The sequence below is a fragment of the Elgaria multicarinata genome, chromosome 1 (genome assembly GCF_023053635.1).
Source record: "Elgaria multicarinata webbii isolate HBS135686 ecotype San Diego chromosome 1, rElgMul1.1.pri, whole genome shotgun sequence".
NCBI classification, from domain to species: domain Eukaryota; kingdom Metazoa; phylum Chordata; class Lepidosauria; order Squamata; family Anguidae; genus Elgaria; species Elgaria multicarinata.
The window spans coordinates 88864358-88886825 of NC_086171.1; the positions used below are offsets into that span (position 1 = coordinate 88864358).

The 22468-nt window shown below is 41.5% G+C and overlaps 1 protein-coding gene across 2 annotated transcripts in view; it reads left to right on the forward strand.

Moving 5' to 3' along the window:
- Positions 1–9504: 9504 nt before the first annotated feature.
- SMYD1 (SET and MYND domain containing 1) overlaps positions 9505–22468 on the forward strand; it is a 44477-nt gene continuing 31513 nt past the window's right edge. Inside the window, exon 1 of one of the 2 annotated variants that reach the window (XM_063131537.1) lies at positions 9505–9838. In XM_063131537.1, the coding sequence (XP_062987607.1) occupies positions 9717–9838 (122 nt within the window). In that variant the 5' untranslated portion in view covers positions 9505–9716. The remainder of the gene's footprint in view (positions 9839–22468) is intronic. The other variant, XM_063131544.1, reaches the window with a different exon arrangement.

Below are 22468 nucleotides of genomic sequence, written 5' to 3' on the forward strand. Positions count from 1 at the left end.
TAAAGGAGTCGCAGGGAGAAGATCTTAGAGAAATCATCGTGAACTGGTTCAAGGAGCTGATGCCTGATATATCAACAGACGGATTGGATCCGGATCGAGTCCATCGTGTGGGGGGGCAAAACCACAAAGGGGCAAGAGACATTTTGGTGAAATTTGGTAATTATTATAAAAAAGAGCAAATTATGAAAGAATTGAGATTTAAGAATCAGATATAATATAAAGGCAAACCAGTGCAAATTTACAATGATCTTTCTCAACGTACATTAAATTGGAGACGTAGTCTTAAACCAATAACGGAAACATTAATGAAGAATAAAATTCCTTATGCATGGGGTTACCCGGTTTTTTTAAGATTTACATATGGGAGGAGGGAACATAGAGTAACCTCATTGGATCAAGGTAAAGATTTGCTGAAGAGGCTGGGTCTGGATGGGGAAGCAGATGGGGCTGGACTGGGTGGGGGAGGGAATGAGGCTGGGACATCTGGAGAGTAAGAGAATTGTTAATTATGTTTGGAGATAATTGCAAATAAAAATGCTAATATAGAAACCTGCCGGCCAGGCACAGCACTGCCTCCCCCCTCCCCCTTTAAAGTAGATGGCTGGAGTACTAGACTCACGGGGATATGGGGGGGGGATTAGAGTGGGGGGGTGGGGAGGGGGGGAAGGTAGGGGAGGAGGGATTGGGGTAGGAGGGTGGGGGTTTTATGTATGGAGTTTGTGTTTTTATGTAAGCAAGTTTGAACTGCTGAGCACAAGGGATCGGAAGAGATTTCAAAAGGGTGATTATGGATAAAAAGATAAAGGTATCAACACTCAATGTTAAAGGTTTAGGGGCAGTCGTGAAAAGGAAGAGAATAGAACAAATGCTTAATAAAGAGGGATCAGATATTATAATGATCCAAGAGACACACCAAGGCTCCGAGAATTCGAATATGATAAAATTAAAGTGGCTAGCCTATTATGAAAAGTCATTAGGGACATCAAAAAAAAATGGAGTGGCCACTTTGATTTCAAAAAAAAGTGGGTTTACATTAGAAGAGGTAAAAAAGGATGATAAGGGTAGATATCTTATGTTAAAAGGTAAAATTGAGGGAAAGGTTTATACTTTGATTAATGTTTATGCCCCAAATGAGAGGCAAAGAGAGTTTTTTATAAAGTTGTTTAAAGAAATAGAAGAATTTAAGGAGGGGTATGTTATATTAGCTGGGGATTTTAATATGGTTATGGATAATAAAAGAGACAGGTCAAATCCCACTAATGCTGAAAAGAGGAACAATATGACTATATTGAATAAATTAGTAAAAGAAAATGATTATTTAGATTCGTGGCGCTTACTTAACGGGAATAGGCCTGGATTCTCATATTTTTCCCCAGTTCATCATACATACTCCAGGATAGATCATATATTTGTTTCAAAAGACTTTGCAACGAGGATTTGTAAAATGGAAATGGGGGTAATAAAAGTAACTGATCATGCCTTGTTAAGTTTAGAATTTACAGTTAAGAAAGATTATAAAGAGGCATATAGATGGAAGTTGAACACAAAGATATTGAAATACAATAAAATAGTAGATAAAATTCGGAAGGAACTGTCGGAGTCATGGGAAATTAATGAAAAAGGAGGAACAGCTGGGTCAGTCATTTGGGACACCATGAAGGCTGTAGCAAGAGGAATCTGTATTAGAGAAACATGTAGTTTAAAAAGACAACAACGTGCAGAACAGGAAAAGTTAGAGATAGAAATTAAAAACTTGGAGGAAAGATATTGGCGAAGTAAAGATAAATATAAATTAGTGGAAATACAAGCTAAGAAGAAACAATTAGAAAATTTAAATATAGAAGAGATTCAAAAGAATTTAATGTATATGAAAAGGGAATATTTTGAAAACAGTGATAAGAACTCGAGGTTGCTTGCCAAGCTCACACAAAAAGAAAAAGGGAGGAATGGGATAGAAACGTTGAAAGATAGCCGAGGGAATTATTGTCATGCAATGAAAGCTAAAATAAAAATTTTCAGGAATTTTATCAGGAATTGTATAAGGGTAAAGAAATTCAACAAGAAAAGGTGGAGGAGTATATTGGAAGGTTTATAAAGAAGGAAATAAAATCGGAATATAAGGAGTTAATGGAGTCAGTAATAACTCAAAGAGAAGTTGAAGAGGTTATTGATAAGTTAAAAGTGGGTAAATCACCAGGAGCAGATGGTTTGGGTCCAGAATATTATAAGGTCTTCAAAGATTGTTTAGTTCCAAAATTAATGGAACTTTATAATAGGATATTATCAGGAGAGAAGATACCCGAATCATGGGAACATTCAGTGATAATTCTGATCCCAAAACCAGATAAAGATTTGACTAATCCCGATTCTTATAGACCTATTTCTTTAATAAATCAGGATGCTAAAATTTTTACATCTATTATGGCCAAACGACTAAATAATTTTTTGGCAGAATATATAGGAGCAGATCAATGTGGGTTTGTGGTAGGAAGACATATGCATAATTTAGTGGGTAGAGTTTTAAATGTAATAAATGTAATAAAAAAAGCAAATATTAAGGCAGGTATTATGGCATTAGATATTTTTAAAGCTTTTGATTGTGTGAGCTGGCAGGCACTAAAGAGTATTATAGATAAATTGGGATTTGGAAATAAATTTAAAAATGTAATAGAACAGCTATATTCCCAAAATACGGCGGTAGTGGTGGTAAATGACGGACTTACTGAAAAGATACGACTAGCCAGAGGAACAAGACAAGGATGTCCGCTCTCGCCGGTCCTTTTTGTAATGGTTATGGAAGTTTTGGCGAAGGCACTAAGGGAGGATAAAGAATTAGAAGGAATTGGAGAGGTAAGGGAAATAAAGCTAAACATGTTTGCGGATGATACTTTATTGACCATTAAGAATCCATTAAGAAAATTAGAAAGAATTAAATATCAGTTGAGGGAATTTGAGGAAATTACAGGGTTAAAAATAAATTGGTCTAAATCAGAGATGATGTTGTTTAACTATACTAAGAAGGAAGAAAAGGATTGGGAATTTAAGGGAATGGAATTGAAAGTTAAGAACGAGATTAAATATTTGGGAATTAAAATTACAAAAAATCTAGAGAATTTAGAAAGGGAAAATTTAACGAGGTTAAAGAAGGAGGTACTAGAGAAATTGGAAAAATATAAAAGATTAAATTTATCTTGGTTTGGGAGAATAGCTTTGATAAAAATGAAGATATTAGCTAAAATTAATTTTGTATTTAGGATGTTACCTATAAAAATATCAGAAACGGAGATAAAAAGTTGGCAAAATATTATTAATAAATATTGTAATGGAGAAAAGAGAGCAAGAGTGAATAAAAATAATTGGTACCTAAGCCAAAAAAAGGGGGGAATGGTGCTCCCAAACATAAAATTATACTACGTAGCAAATAGATTAAGACATGTTGTAGAAGCAATTATGGGAGTAGGAGATTTATATTGGATGGAAGAAAAAATCATAAGTAAGGTAGAGATGAATCTGGAGAATGTTTTTTTTAAAGATGGAGGAAGAAAGTGGGTTGGAAGTATAGATAATCCACTCCTGAGGACTCAATGGGAAATTTGGAGTAAATTTAAAGGGAAGCTGCTTCCGAGCAACTCTCCCTTAGCACCGATAATAATGTTAAAGAATTTCCCAGAGGATCTAAAGGGTAGATTAGGTAAAATATTAAAAGAGAAAAATAAAATAAAATTAAAGGATTGGGTAAGAGATATTAAAACAAGAGAAGATATGGAAAATTTGTTAAAGGAGAAGAAGCTATCTTGGCTAGAATATGGTCAATTAGAACAATGGAATAAAAAGTGGATTAAAGATAATAGAATGTGCAGAAAGATGACGAGGTTTGAAGAATTAGTAGTAAGTAAGGAGAAAGGAAAAGGAAGTAGTATAGTTTCAAAAGGATTAATGAGTGAAATATATAAAATATTGTTAGAGAAGGAGTTTAGAGAGAATACAGAGAAAATGATTTGGGAATCAGATTTGAAGATACAAATAGGGCGACAGAGCTGGGAGGGACTATGGAAACAAAGAGTGTTGAGAAGTTTATCAGTAAGAATAAAGGAGAATTATTTTAAAATTTTATGGAGGTGGTACCTAACCCCGGTTAGATTGAATAAGATAAGTGATCAACATTCAGCAAATTGTTGGAGAGGATGTGGGGAAAAAGGAACGTATTTACATATGTGGTGGCAATGCAAATATGTACAAAGATTATGGAAGATGGTGTTTTCAGAAATTGAAGAAATAGTGGGAATGAAAATAGAACAAACACCAAAAATAGCATTGCTGTCACTATTTGAAGATATAAAGTGTGGAAAAGGAACTATAGAGCTGATATCGAGTTTGTTGGTTGCAGCACGATTGATGATAGCTAGGAACTGGAAGATCCAAGGGGAATATTCTATTGAGGAATGGTATAAAGTAGTATGGGACATAGCCATTAATGATAAACTGACATGCAATATTAAGTGGAGAAAAGGCGTAACTAAAATAAATGAGTTCGAAGGAATCTGGAAACAGTTCCTAGTGTTTGTGTTTACTAAGGGAAGTGGGAAACCACCAGCAGAAGAAATGATTAGATTTTGGACTCAAGAATGATCCCGAGGTGGGGGGTGCACATTTATGTTAAGAATGAAGATGTTGTAGTGTGATAAGGCATATGTAATAGTTTTTGATATTTGTACTCAACAATTATTCAATATGTATGCAGCAGATATTTGATGTATTTTTTTTCTTATTGTGTTAGTTTCAGTTATATTTTGGAAATGTTTATCTATGTTTAATAAAAAATAAATAAATAAATAAATAAAAAAATAAAAATAAAAATAGGACTGAGAGATTACTACACCTCCCAGCATGCCTTTGGCGGCCTTCAGGTGCCCATGTCCTCTGAGAGGCGCTTTCCTCCTCTCGTTGCCAATGCTGCTCCTTGATAAAGCGTCAAGGAATAGCATCGCCAAGGAGGGCAGGTAAGTGGCTGTCAGTGGATGCACCCAGCTCTGGCCAATCTTGACGTGATTGCTTTGGCCTGCGCTTTTCACCCACCAAGTGCTCCATCAGAAGCCTGTGCTGAAGGGCCGAGGCTGAACTGGGCACTTTCCCCCACTTTGTCAGGTCTGTTTCTGGGCATGCACAAAGTGCCTCCCCTTCCTCCCTCTTAAGGGTGAAGGCTGCACGTGTGCGTCTCTCAGTTTCTGAGAAAACAACGATATCAGCACGGGGTCCCTTTGAGCATGTCCAGAGTTCGGCCTCTCAAAGACACACGGTTGTATCTAGTTATGATTTTAAAACCACACATGGCAGGTAGGAAGAGTCACCGCAAATGGATGCATCCCATTTATGTGGGTTGTTTGCTTTATGTGGAATTGGGTTGACTGACTTTAGGAATCACAATGGCCGCCAAAGGCCAGTAAGTCTGGCCTCCAACCTAAGGCATGCTGGGAGTTGTAGGCGTAAACCCAGTTTTTATTAAATTCTTTAAAAATACTTTAAAACCCCCAATTCATGTTTTTAGATGTTTTCTGATCCATGTACACAAAGACCTGTCTGGGTAAACAGCATTAAGGCAGTACCATATGTGGAAGTGGGTAAACATTTTGAGACATAAGTGACACACACATACTTTCGGCTTTATAGCTAGAGATTCTATCATTGTTTGAATCATATGTAGAAAATATCAATAAACTGTTAAAAAATAAAAGAAAAAGGAGAAACCCAGTGTTAATTGTGGTAGGTCTTCACATGTGATTTGCCACTCATTGTTGTAAAAACAAACAAATCCTGATTTAATATTTCATTTGTGTCTATTTATCCTCTTCTGTAGAGACAGTCCAGATTGGCCTATGTAAATGGCAGATGAGCATTCTGTGGACATTACATCAGAACAGAGCTTTCCAAACTGTGTGTCGCGACACGTTAGTGTGTCAGCTGTAGTGTGTAGATGTGTCACGCGAACGTAACGAGAAACCTCTGAGTCTCTGTGAAATAAGCAATACCGACTTGCATGCATTTTTACACAGCAAAGGTGCCAATTAGTATGGTGCACTAGTGTATTCCCCTTCTTTTGTATCCGTGTATGCACACCACGGTCGAGGGATCATACAGGTACTGCGCATACGCGGTATGCATAATCGAGTTGAAACAGCTGATTCCACATCACTTCTGATGACGCGGCTGCACCTGAAGTGATGCATTCGAGAAATTCCATGGGTCCAGTTTTTTGATAGAACACTGTCTCAACCGCCGCTCGATCACAGCTCGACAAAATTGGTTCAATCTGAAAAGTCTTGGAAATGTATGTTATCTTGCAAATCATATATTTTTAAAAATATAAATGAAAGGTTTTCATGAGATATGTTGTGTCCCCATACATTTCGTTATTACAATTTATGTATGTGTCTGTATCTCTTATAAGGGGTTAGTTTAACCTCTGGTTTGCTAGTAAAACTGAATTACTGTGTCGCGAAATGATGCATGTCTAAAAAGTGTGTCACCAACATGAAAAGTTTGGAAAACTCTGCATCAGAAGATGTGAGGGTGAATGAGCCTTTGAAAGTTATGTTGGGACCTCTGATATGTCACTCAAATTGATATAGGCGCAGAGGGGCCACTGGGGGGCGCTGCAGGGACTAGTTCCTGGCTTTGCATTCCAATTGTTGCTGGTTAGTAGTTACTTCAAACTGGGGGACATTCCATAAGCAAGAATAAGCCTTCTACACATGGCCTGTGACAGGTAAGGATCATCTTCGAAAACAGGCTGTAGATCAGTCTTCCTCAACCTGGTGCCCTCCAGATGTTTTAGACAATTCCCATCAGCACCAGCCACCATGGCCAATGGTCAAGGATGATAGTCCCAAACATCCAGAAGGTACCAGGTTGGGGAGGGCTGCTGTGTAGATCACTGTGGTGCACTCAAAGATGAACATCTCCCCAGCTCACTGCAGACTAAATCTCTAGATCTTTTCTCCAAATTTAGGAGATCATGGATAATATTTCTGATCCAGTCCTTGCGGTCCCCCGCCCCCAAACTTTCCCCTTTGCAATGAATATCAGAGGGGTGTGTGTCTTGCTTTCCCTCCCACTTTCTCTGTTGCCTTCACACAGTGGGTAACAGCATACCAGGATGCAAAAACCCAGGAGCTCATGGGAGATGTAGTTCATCTAGGGAGAATTACATTTCCCATAGCCTTCTTAACCTTTGTGTTCAAGTACATTGCTAATCAACATGTAACCATGACAGGAAGTAAGGGAAAATCAAAATGAGAGAAGAAATTTGGGGCTTCTTATAGTTCACCTCTCTTTTGAGGTGATCTGTGAGCTCCCAAGGCTTGTTTTCAAGGCTAAGCTCAGAGAACTTTGCCAGTATCCTTAGATGCATTGGAAAAGATTACAGTGAACGTTGTGGATGACAAGCAGAAGTGTTCCGTTACTTTTTCTGCTGAGCTTATCCTATAGTAGGTGACTCCTGGGTATACGTCTGACCTGGCCCATTTGTCTTCATCAATCTGTTTCTTCACTTTCCTCAGTTTTACAAAGATCCAGTTCTGAGAGCTTATTTATATATTTATTCATTACATTTAAATCCCACCTTTTTTCCTCCAAGGAACCCAAGGTGGCAAACATAATCCTCCTCCTCTCCATTTTATCCTCACAACAACATCCTGAGTTTGGGCTGAGTGTCTGTGATTGGCCTAAAGTTACCCAACTTCCATGTCCGAGTGAGGATCATAGAATCATAGAATAGCAGAGTTGGAAGGGGCCTACAAGGCCATCAAGTCCAACCCCCTGCTCAATGCAGGAATCCACCCTAAAGCATCCCTGACAGATGGTAGTCCAGCTGCCTCTTGAAGGCCTCTAGTGTGCGAGAGCCTACAACCTCCCTAGGTAACTGATTCCATCTAACTCCCAGTCTAACACTCTAGCCACTACACCACACTGGCTCTCTTATTCATAATGCAGTTCTGCGATACTTTAGTTCTGAGATTTCATTCTTAATTTTTCCCCATGTGCTTTACAGGATGCTGATCAAGTGGTTCCACAGTCCATAGTTTGTGCAGTATGTGGATTTTTTCCAAATTCATTCATTTGGTATCAAGTGTAGTAGTTTGCACTTGGAGAAGGTTTTAATTTTTTTTAAAGTTCTTTAATATTAAAAAAATGTATTGTTGTATATACTGTTTCCTGGCCGTTCTGAGGGCCAATTTAGCTGAAAATGCAGCCTATAAGTACATGGAAAAACCACTATATTCTCTTAAAACAATACTGGGTAGATAATTTACAGAGTTCATCCCAATTATGATAAAAAATAAAGATTTTATTATTAGTGAAGTTCCTTGTCTATATAATTGTAAAGTTGTGTTTTAAAATGTGTAGGCAATGCTTGGCGAAACTTCCAAAGCACAAGTATTTTGGGAATAAGATTTCCCATCAACTTTGTTATGGTCACTGACCAGACTTTACACATACAAGAGAGTAGGGCAAAATTACATACAGATTTGAAAAGTGTGCAGCAGAATCAATTCTGGAGAGACCTTATTCTCATAGCATTCAAAAAGAATTTTGCAAAAGCCTTGATTGTGTCTCTGTCCTTTGTGGCCCTGATGTACTGAAGAAGTGCATTAATTTCTAAACTGGTGTCAATAATTTCTCTCTAATCTTTGTATAAAACCAACAGAGTAAAACATGGATAACTGATTCAATTTCCAGTGATATAGGAGAAGGGAGGGGACTCTTCAGCTCCCAGCATAAGCTATTTGCCCCTCCCAATCACTACAGAAGTATAATAAATTACGGGAAATAATCAAATTTGCAATATATCAATATTAACCTGGCTAGCTTCCTTAATTTGCATAACCAGCTGTGGAATTCAGCGTTTCCTGTCACAGAATTTGGCTCACCTTGGTGTAGATTTATTTTTTAAGCACACAAAACCTAACCCCCTTTACACTTCCAAAAAGGTTAGGATTTAAGCCAGGATAATTCAATATTCACTCAAGGGAGAGGAGTAAAGATGTCACATCTGCTTCAGAAACTAGCGCCAGGTTTCTGGAAGGTCTCCGGATGCCTTCCTCATGCGTCTACAAGCTGCTCGGCTGGTGCCCTGTAGGTAGCTACGAGGGAGATGTTTCCAGTCTACGGTCTTCAAATATGCATCGCTCTCTTGCTATGTGTCAAACAAATGCGGCATTGTTTAATTTCTTTTTAAAAGAGAGCACAGAGCGTTGAATGTGAATGTTACATTGCATACCAGCCATGCTACTTCGCGCTTTCTCAGCTGTTGGCCTCTGACAGGCAGAAGCATGTGGTTTCTAAAAATAATTTCAGGAACACACATTATCTTCGCAGTAGGAGAGTGTCAACTAAATGTTGTGGCTGTTGCATGCGCAAGAATGTTCATTTTGGGAAAACATTGTTTTATACGTTGCCCTAATGAAGCAAGCCCTGATCACATGTAGCCAACCTTTCTGCCCCCCTCCTGAAGACACTTGGGTAAACTGAATAAAGCCACACCACCAACTCCCTATAGAAATATAGTACTAGTTGGGAGGTGCCGAGACAGCCCATTTATAGAACTGGTCCTCTGGAAGTCGGGAAGCCTTTAAAGAGCAGGAGTGATAAGAGATTTGAGTCACTTGGAACGCCCTGGGTTACAAGCTTGGATGCCTTGACACATAACAAAAGGAGGCATGGAGACAGTGGAAGTGTTCAGCACCGAAAACAAAGGCAGGGGGCTGAAGGCCGCGAAGGAATTTTGGGCCGGAGATGTCATTTTTGCAGAACGAGCCTACGCTGCTGTAGTATTTGACAGGTAAGGAGGAAGCGAGTGCGTTGCTGTAAACCAGGCAGCAAATGCAGGAAGGGGTTAACGCGGAACCAGCTGGTTGTAATTCATCACCTTCTGAGCAGAGAGAATGCTAAGACTCACTTACTAATTTACTAATGGGACTGTAAGGGCATTTCAAGATGCTTTCAGGATAAAGCTCGTCTAGAGTAGCGACTAAGAGATTTAGCCGTGCGTCTGAGAGTTCCCGGGTGAAGCCTCACTTCTTAAATGAGTTCACTGGGTGGCTTTAGGCAAGTTACTACCTTTCAACCTTCGCTCTCATTCTCCAATCTGCAATATGGGGATAATTCCTTATGGGGTTGTTAATAAGCTCCCCATAATGAGCTCCCCAGAGAAGTCCGCCTGGTGCCTACACTGTACTCTTTTCGTCACCAGCTGAAGACCTTTTTATTCTCTCAGTATTTTAACATTTAATTTTAACTTAAGTTTAAATTTGACTGTTCTAACTCTGTATTTTAATCTTATATCAATTTTGCTGCGTGGTTTTATCCTGGTTGTGCTTTTGATACTGTATATTTGTATTTGTGCTTTTATTTGGTTTTATTTGGTAGCTTTATTATGGTTTTAATTTTTGTGAACCACCCAGAGAGCTTCGGCTATGGGGCGGCATAAAAATGTAATAAATAAATAAATAAATAAATAAAGATCACTGAGATGGAGTACATGAAGAACCTGTTGCACTCAAAACATACTATGTGAATGCTAAACATTTATTACCTGTTGTGGTTGTTGTTATCACCTGCAATGGACTTATATGTCAAAGGTGTGCATGTCTCATTTTGGTACTGTTTCACTAAGGCCGTCAAACGCCCCTGACCCCGCACCTGATGACAACAAGGCTCCTCCTGCCCCTGCTAACCACCTGCTAGCTTGAATGTTTGAGGCAGGGAAGCTTATGTGTACAGGCCTAGATGTGCCAGTGGAGGCTGGTGTCTCTTATGTCAGTGGGGCGGTGAATCCATTCTGGGTTTCAGTCAACAACAGTCAGAACTCTAAAGGAGCTATCCAAGAGTGCAGACCGGTTCTGAGTGGATTCACCACCCCTATGGACAGTGAAATGGATTCACCGCCCTTACGGACAAAGGGCTTTTTTTTCAATTCTCCCCTCCAATACACATCTCTGTTTGAATAGCAATAGAGTTCTTTCCTTGCACATCTCATCTTCTAATTCCTGTTCAGCTGTGGTGCTTAAGGGAAGAACTCAGACGGTTCTTCTGGTGGCATAAAGTGCCTTTTGCCGGCATCTTGACTCGTTTGGGAAGAAATGGCTAAAGTGCTGCTGTACGCTAAGAAGGGTGACCTTGGGGTCAGAGGTTGTGCCAGGGATTGGGTGGGTTTATTTATTTATTTATTTATTTATTACATTTTTATACCGCCCAATAGCTGAAGCTCTCTGGGCGGTTCACAAAAATTAAAACCATACTAAAACAACCAACAGGTTAAAAGCACAAATACGAAATACAGTATAAAAAGCACAACCAGGATAAAAACCACACAGCAAAATTGATATAAAATTAAAATACAGAGTTTAAAACAGTAAAATTTAAATTTAAGTTAAAATTAAGTTTAGGGTTGCAGTATTTATTTATTTATTATACTTATATACCGCCCCCATAGCCAGAGCTCTCTGGACGGTTTACAGAAATTCTAAAATTAAGATAAAAACGAGTATACAAAATTTAAAATTCTAAACACAGACCATACACACATAAAGCATTAAAAACCATTAAAAGTAGAGCTTGCTGAGCAGAGTCTTTGGTGTAATTTGAAAAGATGCAATTAAGACTGAAGTTGGTCTAATAAAACTCTCTTTTTGTTTCCTTTCTTCCTTGCCCACTTGTATTCTTTTTAATTATTGGAGGTTTTCTAGAATAACACATATAGTATAAAAATTCTCATTGTGGAATTCCAGACCATTATGTTCCTAATAACCAGCAGTCTTCTGGTTATGAGCTGATGAGTGTTGGGCTTACAGCTGTTATATATGTTTGATTTGGAGCAGTGAATGTGACAATATTTTTTTTTATGCTTCTGTACAATCGTAGAAATTATAGCTGCTTGTTTCTCTCCCTCTTCCTATGCTGAATAGAGTGACCACATGAAAAGGGAATTTCAGCAGGTGTCATTTCTACGCATGTAGCAGTTAGTGAAATTCCCTCTTCATCACAACTGTTAAAGCTGCAGGAGCTATATTAGAGTGACGAGATACACGCCTCACCCTCTTTTTTTGTGCTTTTGGGTAATGGCCACCAGGCCTGTGCAGGGAGGAGGGGGGCAGAGGGGGCAATGGATTTTAGGAAAATAAATGGAAAAAGTGGTAGGAAAAACAGAAGGGCTGTTAGTGGAAGATGATGTCGTCTGGACCTGCTGTAAAATTTCATGAATGAAGCATGATGGTGGTGGGATAAAAGCCTCCTCTGGGAACACACTTCAACTAGCTTAGCACTGCACTGAATTGTGGCCGGTGTCAAAAGCAACACTAGCAGCTCTCAGAGTAAAAAGAAAAAATGAAGTGCAGTAGAAAAATGGTCAGGACTGTCTCAGAATATTTCCGAAGTGGCTGTATGAAAGATGTTTCTACCACAATCCTCTGCACTCCTCACCCAATGCTTAAGTCAATACAGAGTTGTATTGAATAGATTAGTATTGCCAAGATATAGAGGTTCATCAGATGAGTGTTTTATCGCACGCTATCTACTACCCACTTACGGATGTATGCATGCCCTTTGGATGACATTGTCCACCTCCCGCGCGCCTCTCGCTCATTTTTCCGTACCAAAATAGACCCCTTTTAAACTGTTTAAAAAGAGGGGGAAAGAATGTGGTGCCATATCCTGCTGTGTATCGGAAAAGTGTCGCGATAAAATCAGACCCTGAATTGGCTACACGGTCTTTCTTTCCTCTTTCCCCTTCGGGAAGAAAGAGGAAGTGATGAGGGTAAAAACAGGGGCGGAGAAGCGACGGTAAGGAAATGCGATTTCCTCCCGTGTGATGATGTCCATAATGAGTTGGGCCACACTCCTTAATGTTTGGAAGAGATCGATACATACATACAGAGAGAGACAGAACCCTTTATTACGTTCAACACGTTATTATTATTATTATTATTATTATTATTATTATTTATTTATATAGCACCATCAATGTACATTGATGTACATTGTACGTTACAACATACATTGTACAATGTACGTTAGTGGCTTTTGAGGAAAGAGCCAGCCATGCATTCCCAAATCTTTTATTTATTTATTTATTTATTACATTTCTATACCGCCCAATAGCCGGAGCTCTCTGGGCGGTTCACGAAAATTAAAACCATTCAAAGTATAAAACAACAATATAAAACCATAATATAAAATACAATATAAAAGCTGAACCAGATCAAAACAGCAGCAATGCAAAATTACAAATTTAAAATTTATTTACAGACTGTTAAAATGCTGGGAGAATAAAAAGGTCTTCACCTGGCATCTAAAAGCATATAATGTAGGGTGACCATATGAAAAGGAGGACAGGGCTCCTGTATCTTTAACAGTTGCATGGAAAAGGGAATTTCAGCAGGTGTCATTTGTATATATGGAGAACCTGGGGAAAGTCCATCTTCATCACAACAGTTAAAGGTGCAAGAGCTACTAGAGTGACCAGATTTGAAAGAGGGCAGGGCACCTGCAGCTTTAACTGGTGTGATGAAGAGGGAATTTCACCAGGTTCTCCATATATACAAATGACACCAGCTGAAATTTCCTTTTCACTACAACAGTTAAAAATACAAGAGCCCTGTCCTCCTTTTCATATGGTCACCCTAATATAATGTAGGTGCCAAGCAAACCTCCTTAGGGAGCTCATTCCACAGCCAGGGTGCCACAGCAGAGAAGGCCCTCCTCCTGGTAGCCACCTGCCTCACTTCCTTTGGCAGGGGCTTGCGGAGAAGGACCCCTGAGGATGACCTTAGGGTCCGGGCAGGTACATAGAATCATAGAATCATAGAATAGCAGAGTTGGAAGGGGCCTACAAGGCCATTGAGTCCAACCCCCTGCTCAATGCAGGAATCCACCCTAAAGCATCCCTGACAGAGGGTTGTCCAGCTGCCTCTTGAAGGCCTCTAGTGTGGGAGAGCCCACAACCTCCTCCATATGGGAGGAGGCGTTCCTTCAGATAGCCTGGCGCCAAGCCGTTTAGGGCTTTAAATGTTAATACCAGCACTTTGAATCGGGCTCGGACCTGGACTGGCAGCCGATGAAGTTGTAAAAGGACAGGCGTGATGTGGAACTAAAAGCAATCCATGATAGGACCATGTGTCCCAGCAGTTCAGCCCCTCCATTGAGTGTAGCTAGTCGTTTCCAGAATGCAATGTACTGGAAACCTAAGAACACATTCTTACTCTCAGCTCTGTCTCTAACATGCTATGTTGGCAACTTATCCCTGCAGCTCACATTACACTCAGGGCATTTGTATGTGCAGCACAGCTATGGCTGCTTGACGTGATGCAATGAGTTACTGCCTTGTATCCAAGAAAGACTTGCATCATTGCTCATGGAGATTATGATGAAGAGATCTTTAATGAATTATTTCTTTATTATTTTATGTAATTTATTGATACCGCCTCTCTGGGACCAACCAAGGGAGGTGACAAAAGTTCAAAAACATAAAAAAAAAACCCCACAGTCAAAACAATAGTAAAATCTTAAAAATTACATTAAAAACTTCACAACAATTTAAAAAGCCAAGTTAAAAAGATGAACGCAGAAAGAGTAGGGACCAGTCACAACTCCACAATTCCAGAATTTTTTATATTATCAACCCAGCTAAAGTGCTGCTCCACAATATTAATTGGAAACTTCAAACATAATGTTACACTTCAATTTGCTTTTTTGTGAAGGACAGGACATTTGTGGATTGTGACGTTCTGTTTCCTTTCTCCCGCCTTTTAGATTTAAAACAACTGTGTGATCAGGTTCACATGATCACCAAGGTGGTGATATATAAATAGGAAATATTCAGGTCCCATAAGTAGTGGTGCTGAGCAGTTAAAAAAAATTCCTCTTTTCAGAAGCTAGTATTTATTTTGGGGTCCCCCACTGATGCCAATGGCAGATTCATCCTAATGCAAATACTAGCTTGGGACGACTCTGGCAGGAGAGGAAAGAATTAAATTTCTCCTCCATACATGCTGCAATTGCAATTATGATGATTATTCACATTTTTAAAAACCACCACATTCAATGCAAAGGTGATGGCACAGTATGCTACCGGGAAAGAAGAATAACCCAGGATGTTTTCTACAACATAGCAAGAAATCAAGAGTGCTATAGAAGCGAGCCCAACCACAATCCCTCCTCGGATGTCTGGTCTGCCTGGATCCTTGAGGTAGTACCCTGGCCTTGTAGGGCTGGGCTGTATTTCTCAGAGTGGGCAGTCGTGGTCTTGGGGCATGTTGCGTCATCTGCCTGGGTGGCTGTAAGGAGGAAGGTCAGCCACTCACCGGTGTCCCTCTTACTGCAAGGTGGAAGCCCACAGAGTTAGGTTCCTGGAAGTCTTAAATCTGTAAAGCCTGGGAGCTCCGTTAATCATACTGGCTTCCAGAAAATCCAACTGTCCTGAAGGGTATAACTTCCCGTTGCGCTTTCAGCCACAGTAAGGTCACACACACACACACACACACACACACACACACACACACACACTGTACCTCAGGTCAATTAATATCCAGTTGTTTTCCTCTTAGGTTTCCCTGCCCACAAGCCCACAGTGAGTGCTTGGAACACACACACAGGAGTTGCTTTGGGCCTTGTATGAATCATAGAATCATAGAATAGCAGAGTTGGAAGGGGCCTACAAGGCCATCGAGTCCAACCCCCTGCTCAATGCAGGAATCCACCCTAAAGCATCCCTGACAGATGGTTGTTCAGCTGCCTCTTGAAGGCCTCTAGTGTGGGAGAAGCCACAACCTCCCTAGGTAACTGGTTCCATTGTCGTACTGCTCTAACAGTCAAGAAGTTTTCCCTGATGTCCAGCTGGAATCTGGTTTCCTTTAACTTGAGCCCGTTATTCCGTGTCCTGCACTCTGGGAGGATCGAGAAGAGATCCTGGCCCTCCTCTGTGTGACAACCTTTTAAGTATTTGAAGAGTGCTCTCATGTCTCCCCTCAGTCTTCTCTTCTCCAGGCTAAACATGCCCAGTTGTTTCAGGCCGTTGCTAGACGAGGCGTTAGCGTGGTGTTGAGGCACAGGGGATCCTGGGGTCAGGCTGGGCTAACGCCTCCCCTAAGCCAGGATAAGTGGATTCGCTTATGGCCCGGCTTTTCCGCAGCCCCAGCCTGAGGCTAGCGACTTCTGTGGCTTTTCCCGGCTGCTTGCTTAATCGCGAGTAGCCGGGAGAAGCCACGGACTGGGCACAGCGCTCATAGGAGCGCTGTGCCCATCAGGCTGGGGGGGGAATCACGGGGGGGGGAGATAGGGGCTGGCCGGACCCGGCAGGAGAGGGGGGGGAAGAAGGACGGACACGGGCATGGTGGATGGTGGATGGGGGAAGAAGGACGGGCATGAGCATGGGCATGGGGGATGGGGGATGGGGGAAGAAGGACGGGCATGGGCATCGGAGGGAAAGATGGACGGTGGACAGGGCATCGGGGAGGGGGAGAAAGAAGGACGGGGGACAGGGCATGGCGGACGGGGGGAGAATGGGCGAGTGAGCGGGCAGGGGGGCATCAGATATTGTGGGGGGTGGAATCAGGGGCACGGGGAGCAGGGACCCTATATTTATTTTTAAAAATACCTACCTTTTCCGGTGGTGCGCTCCTGCGCACATGGCCCTTTAATTCAAAATAAAAATGGTGGACGCGACGGGGCTTTCCCTTGCCCCGTCGCGTCTTACGTGTGGAAAAGGGCGACGGCGTGCGCTAGCTGTAGTGCGCCGTCGCCCCGACTCCCGGCCGGACTATCCAGTAGGTCTAGCAAGGCCCTCAGTCTCTCTTCATAGGGCTTTGTTTCCAGACCCCTGATCATCCTGGTTGCCCTCCTCTGAACACGCTCCAGCTTGTCTGCGTCCTTCTTCAATTGTGGAGCCCAGAACTGGACGCAATATGACCTGGAAACCCTCTTGTAATGGTGGTTCACAAGTGTACAATTAGTCAGTATGGTAAAAGACAAATTCTATTCACAGGTACAGGCCATTCCTGAATGGGTAAAGTGGGGCTAATAATTACACTGTACTACAGGGATGAGATGAAACGAGGATCTGGGAGGACAGTCCTGCATCTATGTGATACAGGGTTGCACTCCCATTGCATCTAAAACTTTGCTGCACCATGGTACATGAAGAGAACTCAAGTGCTCTTATATGCTACCTTTGCTCTTCGTGGCCTCTTCTGGGAGGCCTTTTCTTCCTGGCAGCGACAGAGATTGTTTGAGCTGCAGTTGTTTTTAACCAGGCTTCGGTCTCCTTGTTGCCATATAAGGAGAGCAAACTCTGCAGCACCTTTTCACCCCACTGACTTGACAGCTGATAGAAACCAGTCAGGCCCTTCTGACAGATGCCCAACTCTGCGGCTCGCCTGGTTTAGCCCACAAGGATGCTGCCGCAGATCTGCTTTGTGCTGCTTCTCCAAAGCAATCTGATCACTCCCACTGTAAATCTGCAAATTTCACCTGAGGTTTTATGTCTTGCATATCGTGATCTCATTTGCAATTATAAGCCTTGCAAACCAGGATTGCCTTATCAAACCTGAACTGTTGGAAGAGATACATACTGCACAAGGTTAGGAGCTGGGCTACGTAATAGGCAGAAGAGCAAGGTCCGCTGATTTTATCAACCCTTTCTCTCCTCCAACCCTATTCCTTGAGCATTCTGGAGATGTAAGTCCTAGAGCCAGATGACAGAAACTTGTTAAGGGCAAACGGCTAAGTCCTATGAAGGATGGTGGTACACATTTCAAATGGATTCAGCACTAAGGTCTGATGCTGAAGGTAGTTGTCAGGCAGGGGTTACTTCTCGACTGAACTTTGCTTATGGTGAAGCAGTGAGGCTATTGCAGACTTCTAGAATGTTGGTTGGAGAATCAGCACAAAATGAGCCCATAGGCGTGTATCAGCAGTCCCCAACCTTTTTGGCACCAGGGACTGGTTTCGTGGAAGACAATTTTTGTGTGTTGAGATGGTTTTGGGATGATTCAAGCACATTACATTTATTGTGCACTTTATTTCTATTAATACATTGTAAAATATAATGAAATAATTATACAACTCACCATAATGCAGAATCAGTGGGAGCCCTGAGCTTGTTTTCCTGCAACTAGATGGTCCCATCCGGGGGTGATGGGAGACAGTGACACCCGAAGTGTGTTGCTTATGTCCAGTCTACTCCGTAACCTCGTTTTGGTTGTTGTCAATGCAGAAATTGCATTGTTGTCAATGAGAACGCAGCCCAGGTTCTAACAGGCCATGGACCGGTACCGGTCCGTGGCCCGGGGGTTGGGGACCCCTGCTGTATATACCCTGTCGTGGCTGCACAGTTGCACTCTGTTGTTTATTTGACAAAGATGCCAATTCACAGCAAACGACACACCCCGGTCATGAAGCTTTGCATTTTCATTGTCTCATTTTACCATGAGTTTTTACTTTGCTCTGATGTCACCACAGTTGCTTGTACATGTGTCAGTGGTGGCTTCAGTTCAGATTAAGAAAGTGGGCATAGTTAGGGGGTGGATCCCAGGGCAGGGTAGGTGTGAGAATACAGGGCAGGGGGCGGGCTGCAGGTGAGTGTTTAGCAATGGCCCCCATGCCGACATTAAAACCTTATTCTGGAATCAAAGTAAGGACAATTATCATGTATAATACATAAATTCAATGAAACGTTGTAGCGCAGCGGCAGACTTTCAAAGCTCCAATGTTGCACAGAGTTGCCAGAAAACAACAGCAAAAAATGCTTTTGGAGATTTTCAGTCGCTCAATATTTGCTGCGCATTACCGCCGTGTGACAATGGCGCTGTGAATTTTCTTGGCTGGATAGCCTGCACTCACTCCTGTCATGTAACCCTGTCGTTGCCACTTTGCAGCAGCGATGCAGGTTTGGGGAGTAATAATCAGTAGCGAAAGCGACACTGTGACAGGAGCATCTCAGCCCCTCAAGCAAATGGTACAGATTAAAAGGTCATTTAAAAACAGAGAACAGAAGTGCCCGGCAGTGGGGCGGGGGAAAGTTGGGAGTATCAGATCTGAAAAAAAGGGTGATGGGTTCCTTAAAATGCACCCCATGGGGGAGGTGGATTAGAGGTGGGAAACTAACAGGCCTCCCAGAGCTTTGGGGGCATTCTCTGTCTTTTCTTCAAATTCTGTGGGGCCCTAGCTCTGCTCCTTGGTATTGGACCTTCTCAAATCCAGGATTTTATCTCTACATCTACAACTATTATTAACTGACACCAGAAGCTTTGCTCTTTTCAGCTTCCAAGCCTCTTTGTGCCGCATTGACACCACAACTTTCATCCTTAATGCTCTCTTGTCTGAGGCCTAAATTATGTTTGGCACTTGGCCTGTTTAGCTGTTCAGTATTTGCAAATCAGTTCGATTTCCTGAGGTCAGCAATGTCCGTGGAGGTTTGATCACTATCCCAACCCTTATGTTGCCCGGTGTGTTCCCTGTTTCTCATGCCCCAAGAATACATCTCATTCGATGGCATTTGAAAGCATTTGATGGGATATAATGGGTTGTTTAAGGCATCAGTCAAATTATAGTTGCCACTGACGATTTAGGTTTTTTTGTTTTTGTTTCGGAATAGTTGTATTTTAATGCATAATTGTAGCTGTTTCAAATGCTGTGTATTATAATCTATCGTAAATCACCCTGAGTCTTTTTTGTTTTAGAAAGGTGTCTAAGAAATGTAATAGTAACAGCAACAACAATCTCTTAATATCTCTTTAAAAGTATTTACTAGTTATCATTTGAAAACTCAAATGCCATAACTCAAATGTCATAGAATCAAATGTCAACTCAAATGTCATAGAATCATAGAATAGCAGAGTTGGAAGGGGCCTACAAGGCCATCGAGTCCAACCCCTTGCTTCCTGCATTGAGCAGGGGGTTGACCTCGATGGCCTTGTAGGCCCCTTCCAACTCTGCTATTCTATGATTCTATGATTCTATGATTCTAATTCGAAGTGTAAACCATGAACTATAACAGAATCGGAAAGGAAGGCAGAGGCTGGCTCGCAGCTGTTGTGTCACCTTTGACTAAATATCCCCTGCACTTAAAATGAAATTTATGGAGACAGCTGGTTCTTGTGCAAAGAACAGCTGCAGACAACCCATTGCATGAGAGATTACCAAGGTGTTTCAAAGAGCTCTAAAAAAAGTGCCACAATCACATAAAAGGCCGGTTTATTGAAAGTCCTAGATAAACACTTCATTACTTTTCAGGCCAAAAGGTGGCACATAAATATTTTTATACATAAAATATAGGAATGTATTTGTTTATTATTTTCTAGCCAAAGCTCTCTGAGTGGTTCACAAAGCAAAGCTAAAAGATGTAATTGAACCACTTCCGTCCCCCTTGGTGAGTATAGCTGAAGTGATCAAGACACTATTCAACACAGGGGCATTACTTCTTGTCCTGTTCCAGAGCACAATTGAGAGGATGCAGGGAACAACTCTCTCACCCGCCCCTCTCCTCCTGCATCCCCCCAGTTGCCAGCGCTGCCAGTGCTATACAAAGGACAACGGACACAGTCCCTGTATACAGTGAGAGTTTAACATAAGTGTGGGCATTCTGGTACCTGTAAGCCAAATCCAGTCCCAATGCAATTCTATCTGGACCCCGGTAGTCCTACAAAACTATAATCAAGACACAATGAAGTGATAGTCTACAGATTCAGTGATATAGAAAAGAAAAGAAAAACTATTTTCAGCGAATCACTCTTATGTTACATCTCTCTTTTGCTTATTGAATGCAATGCCCTGGCTATATATGTCTGTGATTCTGAATGCCTTATAGTGCTAAATAGTAGCAGTTTCATTGGAGACTCTATACTGAGCATACGTTACAAGTTCAGCTTCTGTGGCAAAATCTGCCCATCTGCCTGTGCATTAAGATCATCACAGGAGGCTTTTCTATGTACTCCTTCTATAAGAGAAGAGCATTTATCATTGACAAAAGAGCGGGCCTGACTTTGGAATACCCTCCTATGGGAGGTGTGCCTGGCACCAATGCTATCTTCTTCTTTTAAAAAAAACAACAACACATTTTTATTTGTGCATTTTAAAACAAATTTACATAGTTTTCCATTTTAAAATTCAAATTAGTATCCCTTTTGTTGGTTGAAATAGCATTAGGCCTCTTGATTTAATTGTTTGATGATTAGATTTTAGATTGCTTTTATTGTATTATATGTAAGTTGATTTATTGCACTGTTTTAGGTGATTTTATGTACACCACCCTGAAATTATTTTCAGGATGAAGGCATGGTTTATAGGGTGACCGTATGAAAAGGAGGACAGGGTGCCTGTATTTTTAACAGTTGCATAGAAAAGGGAATTTCAGCTGGTGTCATTTGTATATATGGAGAACCTGGGGAAATTCCCTCTTCATTACAACCGTTAAAGGTGCAGGAGCTATACTAGAGTGACCAGATTTAAAAGAGGGAAGGGCACCTGCAGCTTTAACTGGTGTGATGAAGAGGGAATTTCACCAGGTTCCCCATATCTACAAATGACACCTGCTGAAATTCCCTTTTCAATACAACTGTTAAAGATACAGGAGCCCTGTCCTCCTTTTCATACGCTCACCCAATAAATCATGTCTTCGTCCCGAAAATAATTTCAGGGTGGTGTACATAAAATCACCTAAAACAGTGCAATAAATCAACTTACATATAATGGTTTATAATGTTTAAAAATAAGTACAAATTTAAAAATGCTCTTCTGATAGTCCTCCAGCGCTTCTCTCCTCCATCTCAATACTCCCAAGTCAGATTCTCTGGATTAGGGGCAAACTGCCCACCAGGTGTTTTGGAGTACAACTTCCATAAGCCTGAGCCAGCATGGTCAAAGGTCAGGGATTATGGGAGTTGTAGTGCAAAACATCAGGAAGGCGCCAGGTTGCCCACCCCTGATCTAGACAACTGGACATGCAGTGTACAGAGCACCAGTGGCGGCAGGGATGCTGTTCTAGTCTGTACACCTTCACTATCAGAAGTTGGGGGAAGGGATGGTGCAGTGCAGGGGAGGATAAGGGTTGGGGCAAGGGGGGAGGTGAGTGAGAGAGTCTGCAGCAAGTGGTAGAGTGGGTAGAAACAAGGGAGGTTTGGCAGTGGGAGGAAGTGGGTCTGGAAGGGTTCAGATGGAGTGGATGGGAAATGAGGGCATTCTGCCTTTGATACTTTCATGGATGGTTTGCTAGTTTTTAACAACCACTTGTAAATGCATGGGTGCAATATTGGGTGGGCTGGCACCAGGTTCCTGGTGTTGGATGCATAAGGCATGGAATGCTGCAACTATAAACATTTCTACATTAAGGAAAAAACCCACCTCCTTACCAGCCTTTTTTTCTCCCCTTGGGCTTTTCTGCATTCACTCCAGCTCCTTAAGATGTGACCATGTGATTTGT